We start from the raw sequence: 23,401 nt of genomic DNA on the forward strand, positions 1-23,401 counted from the left end.
TGAAGTGGGATTGGCCACTGCAGCAATTATTTTTGTTTCCCTCACCTCCTTTTCCCCTCTCAAATTACCTGGGCTCTTGTCAGCGCACCAACTTGTTATTCCCTTTACACTGGGCTCGCTGCAGGCAGCAGGACGTCTACCTTCATCTTCAAGGTCAGTTTAACTCCCTGTATTGCTTTTCTCACCTCAAATGGTAGCGTTTTGAACATGAGGGTTATTAAAAATGAATTCAAAGCACCACAGGATATGGTGTAATTTGGTTATAATTTATTGATTCGCATAACTACTTGGTGCAGGAAATATGTGTCAGCTCACTGTGCAGCTGACCCTTAAGCAAGAGTTTAAAGGAAAAATAAGTCCCTTTGCAGATGTGTAACAAGTTCAGAGAAAACACCTAATTCAATAAGCTCATGGAGCTGTGGAGATGAGGGTTTTATACTGTAAAATAATGTTGGATTGGTTCAGAAGGGCAAGCACTCCCAGCACCTTGGCTGGGCTTCTATAGGAGAATTTGGGCTTCTGAGTCTCACCAGGTGGGGTCTGATGGGTCAGACTTTCAGCTAACAGAAATCAAAAATGCTGTTACTAACCAGTAGTTACCAGGGAGAACCTGTGATCTATGAAGAGTCTTTTCTGTATCTTCTGTATTCATCTGAATCTATTCATAGATTCTTAGTTTGGATTTTTTTTCCTCCCAGATTATTAGATTTTTTTAACCATTCACTAACCTTTGGCATTAAAAGGAGAAGGAAATGGAATCTTAATTTATTATTCATAGAGATATTCCATGGTGTGATTAAGGCACAGTTAGACTGATGTCTGCACTGAGATTGTTTCTGCACTCCAGAGATATTTTATTAAACCCAGAAAGGTTCAACTCTTGCCCAGGGTGAGATATGAAAAACTGAAAACCAGAACAACATTGCTTTATGAGATTTAATGTCTTAATTTATAACTTATCCTCTGAACCTGTAGAGTGATACCTCAAATCAAGAGCAACGTAAACTGTTTTCTGGGCATCTAAAAATGGTGCCTCACTTGTGACATTTATTGCAGATGTCTCTAAGGTGCCAGAAACTTCCGTAGATGGGCACAGAAAACTTTCCACTGGCATCCATAGGCTTTAGCTCAAGCTAAGGATGACTCAAAGGAATTACTTCTCAGATATAAAAGACCAGCCTCCTTCTCCCTCCACCACGTGAAAGTTCAGCTCACTGCAGTGATACCGTTAGCTAAACAGCTTAACAGTTTAAGATGTGCGTATACATTATCTGTGATTATGAGCCCATGTGAACTTTAGCTATGACTCTGCCATTCCTCTAAAATGTCGCTCAGGATCACATGGTGTTGCAATTAATACCACCCATGACATGGTTTAAATATTTAATCTAGTTCTATTTCTGGAAATGTCACTGTAACCCTTGTACCTTCCTGCCCTCCTTGGCTAAAAGCACATGTGCTGCCTGGTGTGAAATACAGGATAACCGATACCTGTGTTCAAATACATTAAAGGAGAAATGGAGCTGACAACTTCCTCTTTAAAAAAAGTTCAAGAAAGTAAAGAATTAATAGCAAAAGCATTATTTTTAAAATAATGAAAGAAGTAATAAATTTTACATGTTCCTTAAAGGGTAAAGAGGCGGTTTGTGCATTTCTGATGATTCTCTTGCCTCTGAAGTCCCCAGAGAGGGATGCAGCGTCTTCACCAGTGTGCAGATCCCAGGATCACTGTGTGCGATGGGACACGGCCACAGCAGCCCAAGAACACTGGTAGTTGTGAATCAAATGTCGTGGAGACCCTCTGCAGCCTCTGGTTAGAGCAGCAAGGGGAGTTTTGCTGTGTTGCAGTTTTCTTAAGTTGTTGATTTAAAAGAAGAACATTTTTAGTGTCAGTAAGGAACCTGCAGTAGAAAAGACGTTTCTTCTGGAGACTACTGTCAACTTTAACAGAGGTTTTAATACAGGTGTATCATTAATAAGAGGGAAAACTGGTTTAAGGCCCTGAAATAGGCATTCTTCACTTTTTTTCACACTGGCATTCCAACTGTGGTTACAAACAGACCCTCCACTTTAAATAATACTTGCAGTCCATTGGACTGTTCCTCAGTCAGCACCAGACTTGCAATAGCAACTTCTGCTAAATCTTGCTGCTGGCTTTTGTCTCCACCTTCTGTAGATGGCAGGTGATACATACATGAAAATGCAGTTTTAAAACCAAAATACACTCCTGGCAGGACATTAATGTCCTGAAGACTGGTTACAGGTAGCTGAGCACATCCTGGGGGACAGCAGAGAGTTAAAAGCTGTGACCTCCAAGATCATGACCTTTCAGACAGGTTTTGCTGATCTGCTGGCCATAAGTCATCACGATGCACTGGAATACTGCTTTGGAAAAGTCAATGCCAATTTCCATCTAAATTTGTTTACCTTTCATGGTGCCAATGTGGTGAGAGAACAGGAACGAATAAACCTTGTTTTTGCAGACACTTAACACTACATGCTGTATAGCTTAGTGGCTGTTACTTCAAGTCAGTGTCGTATTTCCTCCCCTCACAATTAACCACAGCAGACATTGATCTGCAAGATGACTTGTAAGGAATTAATCAAAACTGCTCACTGTAGGAGGGAACCTGGTGCATGAGGGACACACAGCAAGTTTTCCTGAGCCAACTGCTCTGTGTTTCTTCTCTCCTGTACAACAGTATCTTCCCCATGTGACAGAACAAGTACGAATGACCTTGGAAATAAAACTTCAAAGGACATGTTGCCAGTGACAAATTCCACTCTCAGAGTTACTGAGCGATGCTTCATGCCCTGCCCTTGGGCCAAAGGCATGTGTAATCCTGGAGGCACACAAAAGACATCTTAAATAGTTATCAGGAAGCAAAGCCAGTATCCAAAGTATGAGCAGAATGACGTAATAATGGGGAAATGGACACGGCAATTATTCCAAGCATTTTGTAGAGCTGTTAGATTCAAACACCATGAGCCATCAAAGTGTCTTGTAGTACACTTGACTAAAAAGAAAAAAAAAAACAAAATAAAACCCCTTCCCTGCCACTAATTGTAGAAAATCTACCTGATGCTGGCTATCAGCTGAGACGTGTATATCTTACCCTCCACCTTCACCAGTTAAAGGTTACCTAGTTATGGGCACTGCTGAAGATCACGCCATCTGCAAAGGAAAGGGAGACAGACGTGGTGTAAGTGCTGGGTGACAGTGGAGTAGATCAGACCTGACCGTGCTAAGGAAAATCAGGAGATAAATGACCTGACTTGACTTCATTGCATGAAGCCATCGACCTTGGCACTCACGTGAGAGAGTCCGTGAGCCAAACCCAAGTGACGCCATATGCAGCAGAAGCAGATTCACCCTCCCAGTTACACCACGGCTGGCATCGCAGTGCTCAAGAAGTCCATTTTTTGTATTTCTGCCATTCGCTGAGGCATTTAAGAAGCTCATCCTCTTTCTCCCTGATACTCCCTGCCCGCTCTTCTTTCCATCAGCCTGCAACAGCAGTGCTATCCCAATCTCTGGATTTGGTCTGGCACTCCAGTGTATATTTTCAAGTGTTTTATCCAAGTGACACCTGTTTGACATCTCATGTTATGAATCCTAAAAATGTCCTTAAAATCTAGAAAATAAAATTATTAAGCTTTCCAAAAAAGCGTTGTGTCCAATACCACAGAAGTTAGATCTTGTTTGGACAACTGAAGAAGAGATGTTTGCAAAACTGAAAATGAGGAGGCTTAGAGGCAGCTATTTCTGACTTATGTGTTACCAAAATAGAGTCCAAGTTCACACGTAGATTGTGGTGCGTTGAAAGAACGTGAAACTGCTGCAAGGTTGATGAAGTTCTAAACTGATTAGCAGAGAAACGATTTTTAAATAGAAAACCACAAATTATAATTTGGAACTGTTTAAGATGGTTTTATCATTTTATCAGTGCATTCAGAATTCCACAACAGAGGATAAATTTCCTCTGTCTATCAGGAAGCATTCCAGTTTAAAGGGAAGGTGGAAGTAATGGTAAAAAAATTGATGGGACTGATAGAGACTTCGGTTAACCAGGTTCCTTCTATTCCAAACAACCCCATCACATACGCTTACTCTGAAGAGTATCTATGTCCATATCAGATGCAGTTCCCTGGCTTCTCCCTCCTTACCCGCGGTTCAGGGAACAGTGTGGTCCCCATAAGGAACCAGCACTTGGCAGACAATAACCACGGTGTCCACTTCTAGTGAACCACCGCAGTTCCATGGGGCTGATAAGATCTCCAAATGCAAAAGCTATTTAGTAGGGAGATGCTCTGCTGCTTCCATGCTGGGGACCTGGCGCGACCATTACTGGGATGAAAGGACTGTTCTGGTGTCAGGGGGATGTTGAGGAGGAAACAAAATGGAAACAGTTCAGGGTAGAGACAGGGAGTGATTAATAAATTTGAAAATACGATAAAAAGCAGATGCAGAGACATAAAAAAGACCTGGCTATGAGGAAGCTACATGTGGAACAAATAATGAGTAGAAATTTCTACAACAAACTGATAAAAGTAGTAACAAAAGCCAGTGATCCAAACTGAACAAATACAGGCCAAAAAAAAGAGTTGTCTTTTGTTTTTCAATTCAGGTTGATTAACTATTAGAACTCCTTTATCTTCTCCAGGACCATTCTCTCTCTAGACAGTTTTAAATGCAGGATGGGTGCTTCCGTAATGCAGATGCTTTCCTTCCAGCATGCCTGGTCAGTGCAGGCAGGCACTCAATTCCTTTTCAAGGGTTAAAATTGATAATCACAAAAGTTCTTCCAAACTTGAAAAATTATTCTTTCTCTTTCACAGCTGTGCTACGATAAGCATCTACTAGAAAACCGATTTTCTATCATCATGGGCACAAGGGAAGACCCTTAGGAAACCCCTAAAAAAGAAAAGCACGCCATTTCAGTTTTTTAGGCTGTGCTGATCAAAGTGAAATCTCCGCAGTGGAGGCCTAAGCATGGTCTGCAGTTAAACCTGAATCACAGCATGGTATCTCTGGTAAAGCGTTCTTAGAAAAATCTTCTGCCTTTAACGACACCTTTGTCTGGGCTGATTACATTTCTCTGAAGCCACAGAGGTGGTGATGGTGTGAACTTATTGTTAGTGTAGGTTAACATGTTCTGTGGGGAAAAAAAAAGCTGAATCTGTCAGGTATTTGAGGCCAGATTTGACAAACAGCTTTGATGATAGTTTTTTTTTAATTCAAGACCATTCTGTTCAGACTCTCTTGAAATGGACCTTTTTGAAATGTCCGGTTTGAAGCAATACTTTACTTAGAAATCATGGTGCTTTTAGAGAGAAAAAAAAATAAAAACCAAACCAAAATGGTCTTGTTTCCTGTCAGGTATAGTGTCTTTTTCATCATGGACCCTCATTATGAAAAAACTTTGTTTGATGAACTTGTACACCAGGTTTTTGGACAAGTCCATTTGTGCTATTTTGATTGCATTTGGACTACCTGTGCAAGGCACAACATGGGCTCAGTTTGTACTGCAGTATCATATATATTTATATTCTGAGCTATAGCCCACCCTTGTGGCAAGACGTGTCTATTGAATTAGGAGTTACACTGGTTTGATAAAAAGGATTACAGTCCCTTTCCCACAGCAGTCCAGATGATGTTTATCTTCTCATAAGAAATGGTAACTTTCATGTTCCCTTAGACACTTTGCGTTTGAAAGTCACAAATGATGGTCCGACGCTGCAGTCAGAAGCTCCTACCTAAGGAGCAGAAGATCAGACCAGATGTCATCTCCCGGTTCCTACAGGCAGCAGCCACGGGATGCTATGATTGATGCTTGTCAGGTCACCCTCTCAGCAGAGTCACCTCTTCCGCAGAAGTGACTGGTTTTAAAAACCTGAGTCCCTTGCTGGTAAAGACAGAAACTGAACTTCTGCTTGCAGATCTGCAAAGTTTGGGGAAGAAGATGTTTGGATAAGCAGTTCTGAGCTTCAACTGTAACAAGAGATGTATAGTTAGACATTTGTTTAAAAAACAAGCAAGCAAACAAACAAATAAACAAACCCCCAGTCTTACTCAGACTTGTCTTTTTTCTTTTTCTTTCTTTTTTTTAGGTAGTCACCGCAGGCTGTGGCATCTCCAGTGTTCTGGAGGAGAACTCCTTTCTCTCCAGGGGGCTTTTAAGAGCTGTTAGACAGGCATCTGTCAGGTAAAGTAGAGCCTGCCTCTGGGTAAGAGAAACCTTTTTCTGTGATCCAACAAGGCAAGAATGTCCTGGGGGACAAGGCATGCAGCCACAATGGAAGATGACATTGCCAACAAGCAAAATACTGGCCTTATGGGACTTTATTCAAGGAAGAATACTTCATGAGCATGAAATACACCTTTGATCAGGTGTCCAAAAGTCAATCATTGTGTCCCAAGGGTACAGATCTGTTCGATGTATCAAGCCCTGAAAGGGTGGGAAAACTGCTGATGCTGCCTGAAGGAGGAAGGAGGGGACAGTGCTGAGAGGGATTAACGTTTGGTATTGCACATTCAAAGAAAGGCACAGATAAGAGTGGGGAGGTGGTACTCATACTCATTCAGCAGGAGCAAACGTAGAATTTCCCTGTTTCCCAGATCAGCCGTGGCACAAAACCTTCACCATGTGAGTTACCAAGGAAGTCTTTTTGTCTTTTCAACCTGGTTTCTTTTCCCCCGGGTTCATCTAGTTCTTTCCAGGTGGTTTATTTCTCCATCTGTTCGCAGGCTGTGATTTCTGTTACAGCTCTACACCTCAGTCACACAGTGCAGCTCAGCCCAAAAGCCCAGGGTGCCAAGCTACCCGCAGCCACCCAGGCTGTGGTTTGCCCACCACGTTCTGGAGAAGGTTTGTTCTGCTCAGCTGCTCTCAGGATCGGGCACTCTCTTACTCAATACCTGTTGCAAGGGCAAGGTGAAGGATACAAGAACCACTGAATCGGCAGCTAAACAAACTTTAGCATTTAACAGCCTCAGCGAGCAAAGATTTTGCCCCAAGAAAATCACAGAGAGCAGCTTCTAGCATCCTTCACTCTCACAGAGCTCCTGTGATCTTCTCAGGTTCTCCAGAACAAATTAATTCCAGGTCCCCAGCAAAAAGCATGCTGTGCTTGCCTTTCAGTCCCAGACCACAACACCGTGCTGATTCAAAGAGTAATTTTCTGTCTGGGACACTGTTTCTATCCGTTGTGCACCCTTGATCATCAGAAAAGGCTTGAATGTAGAAAAACACGCAGCCAGTCAATCAATAGCAGCTGTTGCAAAGAATGGGACCTCCCTGCCATATTGCATTGGTACCAGGAATGGAGGTTATGTGGAAGCAGCAAACAACACAATGCAGCCTTGCCAGCAGATAGTGTGACCTGGCTAAATACAATGAGCTATCTAGGGCTGTTGGCTTTACCTGCTGGGCTGTGGTACCTTCTGTAGTCAGTAGCTGCCCTGCTCTTGTTATTTCTGAAGCATTACAATTATACTGTTGTGCCTCACACTTCTTTCTAAATATATACTGCACATGATTCCTCTAATTTAATCAGAGGCATGGACCAGACATGTCCCTCAAAGTGACACAGGACTTAGAGGCTCACAAAAAATCCAAGCTGGTGGAGATGCTGATGAGTGCCTGAGGTCGTTGAAGTCATAATGTCATTGTCTGCAAGGGGATTTTTGATATGGCTTCTAGTTTTCAGGACAGGATTCTGACTGCCAGCCAATTTCTTGCAGTAAATGTAGCATCTGTGAAACAGAACTATAAATACACAGAGCTGCTGTGAAAATATACGTATTGTTTCTCAGACAGTTAGGTATAACAATAATAGTTCTGTGCAGATTAGTCATAAGCAAATATTTCCAGAGTGTAGGATGGGGATGCTATACTGTGAAAAGGCACAAGAACCAGCTGCTAAATACACAGAAAAAGCATCACTCCATCATAAACCTCGTATTTTACTTTGATTTACAGTCAAACCTTCTCCCACTGCATTTTTGGAGGGGGAAATCCTGCTGCAGTCAGGACATTCTGTCCTGCAACTCACCTAAACAAATTCAAGGATGAAGGGAGCCATTCCCAGAGATAAGATAAGGCTGCTACAGTGATCTGCCTCTTGTCCCAACTCGGGGTCAGCACATATTTCATTATATTCTAGTGCTGTGGAACCGATTCTTGAGAAGTTTGAATAGCTGTTGAAATTGCAATATGTTCCTAATGGGGAAAAAAAAAAGCCTCCCTGTGTGGTCTCTCCCCATTTCTGTTTTAGGGAAATTCTTTCAGTTGTTGCGGGGGCGGGCGGGAAAGGAATTTCTGTCAATCAGTCAGCACCTTCCTCTCTATTTAGATAAATGTATATTGCATTTCAAGGATATGGAGGAGACAAAATAACAAAAATCAGGAATAAAACTGTTTAAACAAGTTACAGGATATGAAGCAAATTACGCTCAGATTTCAAAGAGTGGTAGAATAGTTTGGGTTGAAGGGACCTTTAAAGGTCATCTAGTCCACTGAGGATTTTTAGGACCTTAGAATATCTACCTTCCCATGATGATGACTTCAAGCCTACTCCAAATTTATTCACATGGGAAAAGAAAAAAGCACAAAATATTTAACAACTCAAACAAACATGAAAAAGGTATGAGAGTTTCTGTGGGTAACAGCGATGAAAGGAACGACCTGGCCAATGTCACATCCTACCACACGTGACTGTACCTTACTGTACCTTTTTGGCCACTGAAAAGATGCCAAAAAAAGATGCCAAAAAGCGTTGTTGCTACAAAGCAAGCTAAAGAGTTCAATTATGTCCCTAAATCACTGAAACAATTAAAATATTCAGAGTGTTGGGTTTAGAACTGTGTGCTCAATACAGTGCCAAAAAGTCAACTGTTTCCCAAATCTAAGGTACAGGTATAGAAATAATTCATATACATACTAACCATTTTTCTCAACACCCTACAGAAGTGCAAACCAATGACAAAAATAAACGTCTTCTTTTACAGGGCTACCATTAAAAATGAGCGTTTATTTTCACTGGCACTGTATGAGGACTTACAGGTTGACTTTGGGCTGTCTTCTCTTCCAGAATCCGTATCCTCCGAGGGGAATGGCTAGCACCTTCTGCCGTCTCCTGGCTGGCCGTGCAAGCACTGCACTCTTCGCAGCCGCAGGCACAGGGGTGATAACCACCGGGTACCTCCTCAACCAGCAAAATGTGAAGGCTGCTGTCCAGGAAAAAAGGAAACTCTTCCCTCCGAGGTGAGCACTTGGGGCTAGACAGCCAGCTGGACCCAGCGCCACGTTAACGGGGCAAGGGGCAACGTTCAACTCTTCGGAGGGAGAAGATCCCCATCAAAGCTGCAGGGTCCTCACGTGGTCGCACCATCTGTGTGTCTGTCCATGGGCTGTGTGGACTGATGATCTGAAAAACAGCACCCTTTCTTGATAACCCCAGTTTTAGGTAGAAACAGCAATGGATTTCAAGATCACAAAGCCAGGATGTGTGGTAGCATTGACACTCACCCCCAAAAAAAAAAAACATTGCCAAATGATGACAAGCCTAAAAAATGTTTCAAATTTTAGACAGAACACTAAATTAGTACTTATGTTATTCCATCAGCTGTCAATCACTTTGCAGCTCAGTCTACTGCACTGGCTCATTCCATGGACTCTACCATTAGGAAGTGTGAAAATATTTCCATTATGCAAGTAGTAAAGAAATCCCCCATATAACTGCTGTATTTGAAATACTTCTGTTACAAACTGGCTGGCTGATGCTTAGAAACTAATTATAGATCTTTTTCTGTGTACAGTGACTTTGCCGGCCATACCTACGAAAAACAATATGGATCGGGCTCTAACCAACTTTTTATCTTATTTTTTCAAGTAGTGAATAGTATCCTAGTTAAAATATATTATTTCAGAAATAACAAAGTTGTGCATAAAGTAAATTGTTGCCAGTACAAGGTAGATATGGTCTGATCCAGTTGAAAATACGCCTTGCTAAAGCATAACATCTTCATTTTCCATGACTTAGTACACCATGCACCCTCTGTAAATAATGATGCCATTAAAGCAAACCTAGACATTGTAGAAGAACAAGCTTCCCTGCTGATATAGATCAGACAGTCCCACAGATGTCTACAAAGCTGTGAGAGCACCTGCGCTCCGAATCACAAATAACTTCTCCAGCTAAACTTAATAACCTTCCTACTTGAACAAAAAATGCTAAAACTCTTTTATTTCGGAACATGAGTGTCTCAGCAGAGATTTAATGGGGCTTGATACGCTTTCAGGACTCATTGGGATTCATTATCCTGATGGCCCTGAGTAGCAGAAAGCTGCAATTGCCTGTCGATGTGGTGGCCCACCGGTCTGCCATGTGGGGCACTTCCAGTTACCTGAATCTTCCTCCTTTCCTAAAACTCAATGCAACATATAAATGGAGAACTAATTATACTTTTAAACCATGCTGTGTACTCTGTATCTCACAATCACATTCATAAAGCAGCAAGGATTAGCCTTCAGAGGTGCCACATTAATTGCTTGGGACTTTTCCTCTCTCCAGCGCGGACTATCCGGATCTCCGCAAACATAACAACTGCATGGCCGAGTGCCTCACCCCGGCCATTTACTGCCGGCTGAGGGACAAGATGACTCCCAATGGCTACACCCTGGATCAGTGCATCCAAACCGGGGTTGACAATCCTGGCCATCCTTTCATTAAAACGGTGGGCATGGTTGCAGGTGATGAAGAATGCTATGAGGTAAGACATTTCCACAATAACTGTTGTACTTGGTTCAGCCTTCATCGTTCACAAGAGATCCTTAGGCAAAGACAGATTCCTGGTAGGATATGGGGTCCCAAGATAAATTGTGTCTCAACAAGCATGTAAGTGTGAGGCCATGTGCATAAAGATTGTGGTTTCCCTACTCTTCCCCATTAGCAAATGCATGAACATCAGATGTTACTACAGGTGCCCTCTCTCTGCAACTGAAATTAATAAAATGTTCCTCCTTGGGACCAGCTGCTAACTGCTTCCAGCAGCTGCTTACCTTCCTATGAGTAAAATTAGTTTATGGTAAAGCTATGCAACCCTGAGACACACAAAATAAAGGTAATGTGGAAACGACATTGTGGAACAGCAGAGGCAGAAGTGAAAAAAACCTGTCTTCTGGGAAGTACCAAACATCACTAAGCCACAGCTTTTGGATCATGATGAAAGCTGAAGATAGACAGCATTAGGATGGGCAGGTTTATTTGACTCTGGAATAAGAAAAGAGAAGAAAATCCTTTTTTTTTATTGATCTCTGTGGTTTCCTTCCTTCAGTTTACCATACAATGGTACCTATCACTATACAGACTCCTAGTAACATCTCAAACACTGGGGTGCAGAGGATGGACTGGGACATCTGGCATTCTGGACTATCAGTGCCTGTCATTCGATTTACTCATTTAGATGTGCCATTGCTTCTCATCCACATGATGGTGTGGTTGTGGTGGTGTCGACACACTTGAGCCAAGAGGCTCTAACAAGGGCTTGAATCCCATAGCAATGAAGACATAGGGTATTCCTGCATGACCCAAGAAGAGGCAAGCTGCTAGGGGATTCTGAGTGTGTGTTCTGGTTGGTAATACATCCTGAAACCTAATCTGGTTGCCAACACATCCAGTACCTGCCTCTGATAGCTAGACTAAGCTTGTAACTTAAGTATGGTGCAATTGTACCTTCTTTTTCTTGTGAGGATGAGAAACCACTGCAGAGCACTGTCTAGGTCAAAAGCACCCCCTCTTTTCATATTTAGCTCTGTTTGCATTTGCAAATACTCCTTTACATCTGTTCCCCAGGAGCCTGTGCCAAGAGACTTCTCCTGTGGCTGAAGCTGGTGCATTAAATGTTTCTGTGATCCTACAGAGTCTTTCTAGATTCTCTTGTCTCCATAGGTGTTTGCTGAAATTTTTGACCCTGTCATTAAAGTGAGACATAATGGCTATGATCCACGGACCATGAAGCACCACACGGATCTGGATGCATCCAAGGTAGGATTGAAATAAAGTAATTAAGAAATGAAGGTTCAGGGTTGCTTCTTACAGTGATGACATTGCATGTAATAGCACTTCTCTTTTTCCTGATCCAACTCCAAAGGCAGTAAATTTAGGGACCAATTAAGCAATCTGGACATCCATAAATCCATGGGTCCAGACACCATGCACCCATGGGTGCTGAGGGATCTGGCTGAGGTCATTGCTGGGCCACTCTCCATTATCTCTGCTAAGTCGTGGGAAATGGGAGAGGTGCCTGAGGACTGGAGGAAAGCAAATGTCACTCCAGTCTTCAAAAAGGGCAAGAAGGAGGACCTGGGTAACTATAGACCAGTCAGCCTCACCTCCATCCCTGGGAAACTGATGGAATGACTTATCCTTGGTGCCATCTCAAGGCATATCAAGGCTAAGAGGGTCATTAGCGGCAGTCATCATGGCTTCACCAAGGGGAAGTCATGCTTGACCAACCTCATTGACTTTTATGAGGACACAATGAGGTGGATAGATGATGGCAAAACAGTGGATGTGGTCTACTTTGATTTCAGTAAATCATTAGACACAGTCTCCCACAGCATCCTTGCTGCTAAATTGAGGAAGTGTGGACTGGATGATTGGGTAGTGAGGTGGAGTGTGAACTGGCCAAAGGAAAGAAGCCAGAGAGTCGTGGTCAGTGGGGTGGAGTCCAGCTGGAGGCCTGTGTCTAGTGCAGTGCCTCAAGGGTCGGTACTGGGACCAGTATTATGCAATATATTCATCAACAACTTGGATGAGGGAATGGAGTGTACTAGCAGCAAGTTTGCTGATGACACTAAGCTGGGAGGAGTGGCTGACACACCAGAAGGCTGTGCTGCCATCCAGCAGGATCTGGACAGGCTGGAGAGTTGGGCAGGGAAAAATGTAATGAAATATAACACGGGCAAGTGTAGAGGCTTGAATCTGGGCAGGAACAACCCCAGGTTCAATAATAGGTTGGGGAATGACCTGTTGTAGAGCAGTGTAGGGGAAAGGGACCTGGGGGTCCTGGTGGACATAAGGATGGCCATGAGCCAGCACTGTGCCCTTGTGGCCAGGAAGGCCAATGGTACCTGGGGTGTATTAGAAGGGGGGTGGTCAGTAGGTCAGAGAGGTTCTCCTGCCCCTCTACTCTGCCCTGGCGGGGCCACATCTGGAATATTGTGTCCAGTTCTGGCCCCTCAGTTCCAGAAGGACAGGGCACTGCTACAGAGAGTCCAGCGCAGCCACCAAGATGCTGAAGGGAGTGGAGCATCTCCCGTGTGAGGAAAGGCTGAGGGAGCTGGGGCTCTGGAGCTGGAGGAGACTGAGGGGTGATCTCATTAATGGTTATAAATATGTAAAGGGTGAGTGTCAGGATGATGGAGCCAGGCTCTACTCGGTGACAACTAATGATAGGACAAGGGGCAATGGGTACAAACTGGAACACAAGATGTTTCACTTAAATATGAGAAGAAACTTCTTCTCAGTGAGGGTAACAGACACTGGACCAGGCTGCCCAGGGACGTTGTGAAGTGTCCTAGTCTGGAGACATTCAAACCTGCCTGGACACCTTCCTGTGTAACCTCATCTGGGTGTTCCTACTCCAGCAGGGGGACTGGACTGGACAGCCTTTCAAAGTTCCTTCCAATCCCTATCATTCTGTGATTCTGTAAATTTTAGGGTTAAGGGAAGTGGGATGCCACTCATGGCTCTAACAACAAGATGGCTGCATCCCTACCTGGTTCATCGCAGAGGCATCAGTCTCATCTGTACGAGGCATTTGGGCCACAGTCTCACTTGGCACTGTGGGTCTGTTCATGAGCTTACAGATTACCCTGTGTCCCAGGGCTGGAATGAAAGCAGCTGTTGATTCGACCATGCCCACATACACGTGATCAGACCTTACCTGCTGCTTAATATTTCCTTCATAGTTCAACTGCTCTGTGGTATAGCATCTTCTTGGGATTTTCTCTTTCAGACAATCTTGTGTACTTGGCCCCTGGCCTCTGCCTATATTTCCAAAAGCAACACAGATTCCTTTATATTTTGAGTCCATTAAGGACTGGCTGGTTACTCTGCCACATTCACTCAGCCAAAGAAACTTCTTGTTCCCAGAAAAAACACTTCATGGTGCCTGAAACTCCAAGGGCTTCCGGAGCACTTGTGTTGTTGTGGAGAGGTCATCATGCCTGGGCAGAAATATGTCCCTCTTTTTGTATGATGGGATTTGCTGGGGTTTTGTAATGGTGGATTACAACACAAGGAACTGTGTGTGAACCGATGAAACGTTCTTCTCCCAGATCACCCATGGTCAATTTGATGAGCGCTATGTCCTCTCATCGCGGGTGCGGACCGGCCGCAGCATCCGTGGCCTCAGCCTCCCCCCTGCCTGCACCAGGGCCGAGCGGAGGGAGGTGGAGAACGTGGTGGTCACCGCGCTGGCCGGGCTGAAGGGAGAGCTCTCTGGCAAGTACTACAGCTTGACCAATATGTCCGAGAGGGATCAGCAGCAGCTTATCGATGTAAGTATAGCTCCAGTGCTGGCACCACTTTCATTTACTCTCATTTTAACTTGACCCTTCTTCGGGGTACCTGCTTTCCTGTGTAGCTAAGGAGGATAATCAGAGCATTAACCCAGTGTTTAATGGTCTGTTGATATTTTTAATGTAATACAAATCATCCATGGTCTACATTTTGGATAAAAGTACACACTGTGCAGGTGCAAAAAGTGGAGTTATATTCCAGATAGCAAGATCTGTTTAAAATCAAATACACATGGCAGCTGTCAACTCTTTGGACAAATAATGAAGTAAATTCAGGACGTTTTATTGGTCATTTCCTTAAGCAAAGATTGATATTTTCTATATTAATAACCATTCTAACTAAAAGATTGCATTGGGATAACCATCATATATCATCTGTTTTCTGGACTGTTGGGGTGGGAGGCTTTGGCTGTGATTTCTTTATGTCAAAACTACACTAATTCTAATCTCCCCAAAATGGCTGTAGCCAACTGCACCCAGGTGACCTTTTCCCAGTCCTGTAACTGTGTTTAAGGACTTGAAGGATCAGGCCCATAACAAGAGTTTTCATTGTCACACAGATGGAAACACAAGGATTTTCATCATGGATTTTGTCACAGCATGTGACATGTCAAACAAACCTCGAATGTGCATTTTAAGTATCCAAAGGAATGGCTGTACCCTGTTAGCTATATTCATGGCACATTAATCCATAACATCAACCAAAAGGGAGCTGATGAAGTAACATAACTATTTATAACCCTGGAACTAGGTGTCACAGTCTGGATTAACCAGGAGTTAAGAATTTATGTAAGGTCAGTAACTTTTTAAATTGAATGTCCTTGGTAATAATGTTTATTGACAATATGTTGATGGCCTATTGCAGGTTTTATTTCATTGCCTTTTTCACCAGGAGAGAGCTCCTCAGAAAATAGTGGTCGAAACAGGAGCATGGAGAATATAATTCCTTCATGGTTTAGGGCTGAATCCCTCGGGAACTGGTATAGGCTTCACTCATTCAGCATTTAACCTTGTTTTATTTGTTTTTATGGTCATGCAAATTTATAGAAATCAGGGCACTGAATGTTGTAACCTCAGATTCCATCTTTAACTCATACTATCACTCACCTCCTCCAGTGCTTCGGGACCCTGAAACTCTATGTTATCAGGCCTCCCGTCAGCCTTTAATAAGCACCATCTGATTTCTGTAAGATCAAATTATTTCTACCTGAATGCCATTCAGCACAGAAGGCATTTGGTACTTCGCAGATTTGGCCATATGCACGTAAGGAAAACTAATAATCCTCAGCGCTTTTCTGGCAAAAAGAGGAATTTTTCTTTCAAGAGGAAGAAAGAAGACGCTGAGGAAGGAAATGTTTTGTCCCTGTGATAAGCAGAGAACTCTATAGCTTTCCTTTCTGTATGGCTGGGTTTCTGGCTGCATCATGTTCATCACAGGGTATTCAAAGCTGAAAACTTAAAAGTCTCCTCTAGGGGGAAAAAGAAGCAAAGCATATAAACCTGTCAACCATGTCACATTTATTCTGGATAGCTTGCCTCACTATTCTTAATTAAACTCTAGATTTAAAACAAACAAAAAACAAACAAACAAATCAACAAACCAAACCAACCAACCAACCAAACCCCACAAACCACAAAACCAAACCAGAAAACCAACCAATCAACCAAAAACCTCAAAACAATAAAAAAAACCCCAACCCCCAACAACCACCCTCCCCCCCCCCCGCCAACATTAGATACGGCACTGTTTGAGGAATTCAGAACTAACACGTTTTCGGCACACACATGAAAATCAAATACTGATTTGCTTTGGGGGGAAAAAAAAAAAGTAAAAGCTCAGTAAAAAAAAAAAAAAGTCTAAATCATTTGTAATGTGGCAAGTCAGTGGCACAGCAAGTGCTACATTTATTAAATCAGAAACAGCATCTCTGTTAAGGAACAGAACAAGTCTTGTGATTCAGAAAGGTCAAGCTTAGCACTAATTTAATTCCTACCTTGACTTCATGCTCAGAATAAATTGCTAAATGCTGGAGGAATAGCTTTTCAGAACTAGCATTTTTAATTTTTTTACGTCTTTAAGAACTCGCTGCCTTCTCATACCCTGACGCACGTCTGTGTGCAGAAAACACCTCTGGTCCCAGCAGTCAGGTCCCTCCACAGAACCCTTTGGGGTGTGTTTGCGGTATTAGGTCAGCACCTCACACTCCTTCCCATATTTGAAAAATATTTCTGGCGAAACGTAGTTATATTATCAATGTCCGTGAGAGTTTGCAAGATTCAAGAAGATCACCTGGGTAAAATGCTTTTATTTTTCAGAAGAAGGAACCAGATTCACAGGCTGTGCTGTGATTTACTTGTATGTTGATCGCCTTCACACAAAATGTGTTAGGTAGCGTTATACTGCTTCCTTGAATAAAACCTGAATTTTGTTTTGTTTTCTCTTTCTCTCTCTCTTTGGCCCCATTTCGGTGTCCAGGATCACTTTCTCTTTGACAAGCCAGTGTCCCCCTTGCTAACATGTGCTGGGATGGCACGTGACTGGCCAGATGCCAGAGGAATCTGGTATGTTGTTTGACATGTAGAAGTCTGTGTCATGTTTTAAAGATTGCATTACAAATCTCCTTGCTTGCCCTAAGCTTGCAGACGCTCTATGCTCATACTCACAGCATGTTCAGCTTGCTTTAAAAAAACAACCCAAACAAAATTCGGTAATGAACAACAGGATGGGTAACACATTTATACTCAAGAAACCATCACTAACATCATCCACACAACACAGTATCATGGGCATGGCTCTTTCTTTGGGGTTTCACCTCAATTTTCTCTCTCTCTAGATAAAAAATTGTTTTGGGAAAGAGCCCCTGAGTCACCATGTGGTTGGCAAATCTGAGGTGACAAAAGCAGCTCCAACACCAGTCTGCAGCCATGCTGTCAGCTGGGAACCACTGGCCACCCCCTGCGTGACACCACACTGCAAACTCCTGTCCCCCTCCTCGCTGTCAAGAGACAGTGTTATTTTAATTCCCAGAGCTGAAAGTAACCCTTTCCTTCCAAATGAACTGAGCAAAAAGGAGATATAGAAGTTGAATTTCCTATTTTCTTCTAGGTCTGTTTCTGCTTTCGTAACACACTTGACATATTTTGTGCCCTGAAACAATATTTTCCAGGGGGAGAAAGGGATAATAGCTCCAAGATCAGTGCACACACCTGCTAGCAGAGGATGGGGCAGCTGTGCAGTGCATAGCATCTGCATCCATCCCCATACACTTCTAGGCACTACCAGATGCTTAAATTCTGAAAAATTAGGCTAAAAAGGATTCTGAAGAACCACCTAGCCTATCTTCTTGCCCTAGTCAGGTTCAGAACTTTCAGAAAGAATGGGAATTTACGTGGAAAAAAAAGCCCTAACTGTCCTCCAAGCAGTGTATGACGGTACTGGCCCATGTTCAGAAGCAGAGCCAGTGTTACTGCAATCAGCTAAACCTGAGTTTTGCTGGGGAGCGGGCGCTGTGAAACCCGATCAGATGTGAAAGCTGGTGACCTGTGGGAAATCTGTGAGGATTTCTTTAATTGAACAAGCTACAGATTAGTTCCCCAGTCCCTGTTTAAATCTGAGGAGGATGAAAAGGAAAAATCCGAGACATCCCACACTCTCCACATGCAAACAGAAGTACCAACAATATAAATACTATCCAGGGACCTCCTGAGTAAAACAGATCTGGATTTAGCTTGTTTTACATGTGAAATATCAGGCAGAATGGAAAAATTAGTATGATTGGAAAGTATTCCAGTATGCCACGTTTGTAAAACCTGCCTTCTCTTACAATAAATTGTTGTCAAAGGGCACATGTTCTGGAAGTTGTTTTGCTTACAGAGATTGTGATCCTCTCCATTTTATGGCCTGCCAGACTACTCCCACTGCCCTCACTGGTGGTGACGCCAGGGTCACACTCCCCTGAACATTTGTGCATGACCAAAGACGAGGTAACTGCACCTCAGGTGACCGTAATCTCAGGGCAACTGCTTGGTGTTGCACCAGCAAACTTCAAGTACAAAAAAAAAGGCAGTCACAGTAGAAGAACAGCTGAAAGTCAGGCTCTCAGTGAACTTTAACTTCCCAAATTCATGCCTTTCAAACCTGGTGATATTCCACTCTTTGTACAAATGAGTCTGATCTCATCAATCACCTTCTGCATGCTGTAGAAATGCTGCAGGCAGAAGATGGAGAAAGTAGAGGAGAAGCCAGGAAAAGTGACCTCAGGTTTGACCCAACATGTAACAAACCTAGCCACAACTGGTCTGTTTGAAAGCATGAGTGAATACCTTCAGGCGTTTTTATCTTCTCTGACAAGCCAGCATCACTAATGCGCTGCCCACAAGCAACGTGCAGCTGCTGTCCTCGGACTCGTCACTTGACTGATGTGGCAACCCAGCACTACCAGGCAATACAGAAGGCACTGGGATTTGATTAAGGGAGAATACAATTAAGTATGGACATATTGCTTGGCCCCCAGCAGCACAAAAATGCTAGGTTTTTTTCCTAGCTGCAGGATATTCTAAGAACAATAAAACTCGCTGGTGACACAGGATGCAGAGCTTGGCTTCTCCCTTTGCTGCACCTCCCAGCTGTGCTCATGCTAGAGAACAACACGTCCTTCCTCACTCAGCACCGCGGCAGTGTGATGTGATGAGAAAAACTGCTCTTCTTGCTGTGCCTGAGAAGCCCACATAATGCCATTGGCACGGGGGATCCAATTGTGAAACCATCTCGTATCCCTGACTCTGCAGAACAATGTTATTTTGCTGCACTTAACCTCTCCACAGTCCTGAAAGACTGTGATAAAACCAAGGATACTGATAATTATTTTTCAGAGCTTGTCTTTTTAAACGTACTTCTTTTCTTTTTTTCCCTCAACCAGGCATAACAATGACAAGACGTTTCTCGTCTGGATTAATGAAGAGGACCACACCAGGGTGATCTCCATGGAGAAGGGTGGCAACATGAAACGAGTGTTTGAAAGATTTTGCCGTGGTTTAAAAGAGGTAGAATCTCAATGAATTTACTCTTCCTGCTTGTTATGGTTGGGCTGTTGTCAGCATTGCTTACCGTGGTTCAAACAGAACTAACATCTCCAGGAGCAACAAAATGAAGTAGCACCAGTCCACATAGCAACCCACACTAATGCAGTTAAAGAAGGAAACATGGGCAAATTGCTAGCTGAGTTGTAGGGATAAATAAATAAAGTGTCTTCATACCTTTTGTGTTAGAATCTCCAGCATAAGGTGGCTGAAGAAATATGCCCTTTTGCCACTTTGTTCCTGCCGGCTGTGGGAATTCATAAATCAAGCATTTTATTTGGATTGCTTCTTTTGCTTGAACCAGGAGTTTATTTGGCCCAGCCTCTTGGTTCTCATCCCTGGTGCTGGGAGCAGAGTGGATGCTGCTGAGCTTGAGAACAGGATTCAGGGCTTAGGACCCCTGGGCTCATTTCGGGGTGATATGAGGTTTTGTGATTAAAATACTAAAAACTGATAGCCAAGGTTCCTGGTCTAGCTATTCATAAAGACAAATAATCATGAGATGGTGTGTGGATTAAAAGAGCTTTGTCTAGACAATCCAGGTATGGCTACAAGTTGGCTCCAGCCCAGTGCACTGCTGTGTTCACCTGTGGCACAAAAAAAGTTGCTTTAATAGAGAAAGAGGATTTTACCGTCTCCCACGGGCAACATAGCTAGGTGCAATGGGACAGGTGACATGACCAAACAGTACTCACCAATACTCTTGTCCACATCATTCCTGGTTGGATCGCCACAACACATGGCATCCTGGAAGTTAAACTGTGTCAGATTGAAACTGACTTGAAATTGTCATCAAAACTGTCAGAATTTCAAGTTGCATGAAACAATTATTTCTCCCTATGGGGGTCTTGGCATGCTCACTTCACCTCAACTGTGAGGGAACAGCATTTTTCTCCATCACACTGCATTTCTTCCTGGGTATGGAAATGCATATTGGGCCAGCCTTGGACCACTCACTTCATTCTTCTTACCTTGGCAAAACAGCTTTTCTGGCTTTCTAGAGACGTCTGTGTCTCGGGAACAGCCCAGCAAGTGCAGAGCTGATACAGCTGTGCACCACTGCTGTATCACTTCACAGCCCCCCAGCCAAAAAAAAGCAAGGCCAAGCAGGGACAGCGGGGAACTACAATATCACGATTGTAGAAGCAAAGCAAGTTCAGAGCATGGGAAAGTTTGAGTACATAGTGGGTTTGGGAACAGAGGAAAACAAAAGCACCTAATGTATGCTTCTTTGGCATTGGGATGGTTAACTGGAACCTGCTAGGTTCCCAAGGTATACCCATGAGACAATGTACTGGTGGTGGCCCAGGTGACATGGTTTGTGGATGCTGCTCCCAGCTCTGCCTCTGCTACTGTGCTTAGCTCACGTTCAACAGAGATGGACCTATGGACCTGGCCATGGGAAGTGATCAGACAGCTTCAGGAACTGCAACGAGAGCAGGTGCCCAAGGCGGGAGATCAGGTGTAGTTTTCCACCACCAATTCTGCTGTCCTCTCACAATATAGAAATTAAGTCAAGAGAGTCCTTTATTCTGTATCCTTCTGCAGAATGGAATTATTCACCTATAGCTGCAGAGGGCTTGTGAGCATGAGCTGGTGTATGTATCTGATTCTCCTCTGGAGGAGAAGTGAACTGAAATTGTATTTGGATTGCAGAAGTCCAAGAAGTGTAGATGAGTGAACAGAGTTCCAGCCTATTCGAAAGTCAATAGACCCTTGTGATTTTTATGGGGATGGTTATTTCACTCTCCTTTCTAATACAGTCAGATATCCACTAATTAAAAGTATTATATACAAGCTATGTTGTCTCTTTATAATGGAAGCGTCGTTGTTAATATTGGGCATTAAGAAGTGTCCTTTCCTGAGAGCCATAGCATTACCTTGAAAATTACACAAAACTCAGCTTCATCTCCTTTTTTTTTTGCTTTGTAGTGTTTGAGACTTGGGCTTGTGTGTGGCAACCTTGCTCCAAAAATACCAAGGTTGGAAACACATTGTAAAAGCCGTAATTCTTATGTGAAAATATGGCTTCATGGCCTAAGGCTATGACGGGGAGTTTTGTGATTACATGACAAAGAGTTTGCAAGCTAGTGATCATCAGAAAATGATAAAGAAATCCTTGTAATATGCAGTGGAGATCTTAGTGTCTGATGAATGTAAACATTTGCATCAGATCCAAACCAGGCTGTACTGGGGTGTATATTTATGCAACTCTACTGGTGATAGTGAAGCTCATGGATCAACACAGATACCTGGTGAAAAGAATCTCAGTTATAAGCATACATCTTAATATATTTGTATGCTGCCATTTTCTTTTTGCTTTATTTTTTTCCCATCATAGGTGGAAAGATTAATTAAAGAACGGGGCTGGGAGTTCATGTGGAATGAGCGTCTTGGGTATGTTCTGACCTGTCCTTCCAACCTCGGAACTGGTTTGCGCGCTGGAGTCCACGTCAAGCTACCCAAGCTTAGCAAGGTATGTAAGTCATTTAAAAAGCCAGTGACAAAGAGCTGCTCTTCTGATTTATGAAGGAACAAATGGAAAATGACAGCTTACAGTGACTGCATGTTAGCATGATGTGTAACAAGGTCCCAGGGATAATGCAGAACTCACTGAGCACACTTTTATTCTGCAAATTATTATATATTTGTTATTGAAATTAATCTACTCAGCAGACAGCCGCCAAGACAGGCTGTAATCCAAGGACTGAGAAAACTATCTGTCTCTGCCATGTCTTTCTGGAGATGTTATTAGGTTACGGATAACAGTATTGCAACGATTCAGCGCAATCCGCAGGGTAAAGGGCAATAAGCTCAAACTTATTTCTTGTGATAGGATCCCAGGTTTCCAAAAATCCTGGAGAACCTGCGTCTGCAAAAGCGTGGCACTGGTGGAGTGGACACGGCAGCTGTAGCAGATGTGTATGACATTTCCAACCTGGACCGTATGGGTCGCTCAGAGGTAACCTGTTCATTTTTTTTTCTTTGCTTTTTAGCTCAGATCTGTACTGATACGAGTCAGTTTCCCTCTGGTTGGGTTCACTCCACTGAACTCAGTGGAACTATTGCAGTTTTTACTCCAGATGAATCCGGTCCAATGGAAATGTTTACTCAAAGAAAAATTACTGATGTGCATCAAGTGTTTGACAAATATTCCTGTTATAGCAATGAAAAAACCACCATGTGCAAGTTCCACAACTGTGACTTGCTTGCACCATGATCTGTGTTGAGAGCACGCAGGTGCTGGCAAGGTTTGGTTTTGGTAACAGACATCCCTCAGGATGATGTTTCTCAGCATCACAGCACAAACTCTCAGACCTTCATGCTGGAGTGCCCAGCTCTGAGATCAATGCCCAGCAGCCTCTGCAGTGCTGGACATGAGACATGTTTATGAGTTGTACAGTGGGCACTGAGCTATCTTCTACACATTGGGCAACATCTGCTGTGCCTGCTGCAAAACGCTGGGAAAAGAAGCAGGGAACGAGTCCTCATCCACATGGGGAATCAGGCACTGAAAGCAAAACTGTCTAAGGCATTTTGTTCCTTTCAGTATTCTGTCACACACCTTTTGCACAGTTAGAAAGCAGGTTAAGGCCAGGCCTTGCACTCCAAAATAACTGAGGAGGAGGAGTTGCTGCTATCTTCACATGTGCTGAGTGGCAACAAGCAGAGGACATGGGAGAGCTGTTTTTAAATCAGGGCAAAGATTCAATAATCAGCTCTGAGCCCTCCCC

The 23,401-nt window shown here is 43.3% G+C and overlaps 1 protein-coding gene across 1 annotated transcript in view; it reads left to right on the forward strand.

Moving 5' to 3' along the window:
* CKMT2 (creatine kinase, mitochondrial 2) overlaps positions 1 to 23,401 on the forward strand; it is a 26,703-nt gene continuing 3,302 nt past the window's right edge. Inside the window, exons 1-10 of the mRNA XM_005513840.4 lie at positions 1 to 153; positions 6,112 to 6,206; positions 9,094 to 9,266; positions 10,576 to 10,774; positions 11,953 to 12,048; positions 14,346 to 14,567; positions 17,065 to 17,150; positions 19,508 to 19,631; positions 22,009 to 22,143; positions 22,504 to 22,629. Coding sequence (XP_005513897.1) covers positions 9,115 to 9,266; positions 10,576 to 10,774; positions 11,953 to 12,048; positions 14,346 to 14,567; positions 17,065 to 17,150; positions 19,508 to 19,631; positions 22,009 to 22,143; positions 22,504 to 22,629 — 1,140 coding nt within the window. The 5' untranslated portion in view covers positions 1 to 153; positions 6,112 to 6,206; positions 9,094 to 9,114. The remainder of the gene's footprint in view (positions 154 to 6,111; positions 6,207 to 9,093; positions 9,267 to 10,575; positions 10,775 to 11,952; positions 12,049 to 14,345; positions 14,568 to 17,064; positions 17,151 to 19,507; positions 19,632 to 22,008; positions 22,144 to 22,503; positions 22,630 to 23,401) is intronic.

This window comes from Columba livia, chromosome Z (genome assembly GCF_036013475.1).
Source record: "Columba livia isolate bColLiv1 breed racing homer chromosome Z, bColLiv1.pat.W.v2, whole genome shotgun sequence".
Taxonomy (NCBI): Eukaryota; Metazoa; Chordata; class Aves; order Columbiformes; family Columbidae; genus Columba; species Columba livia.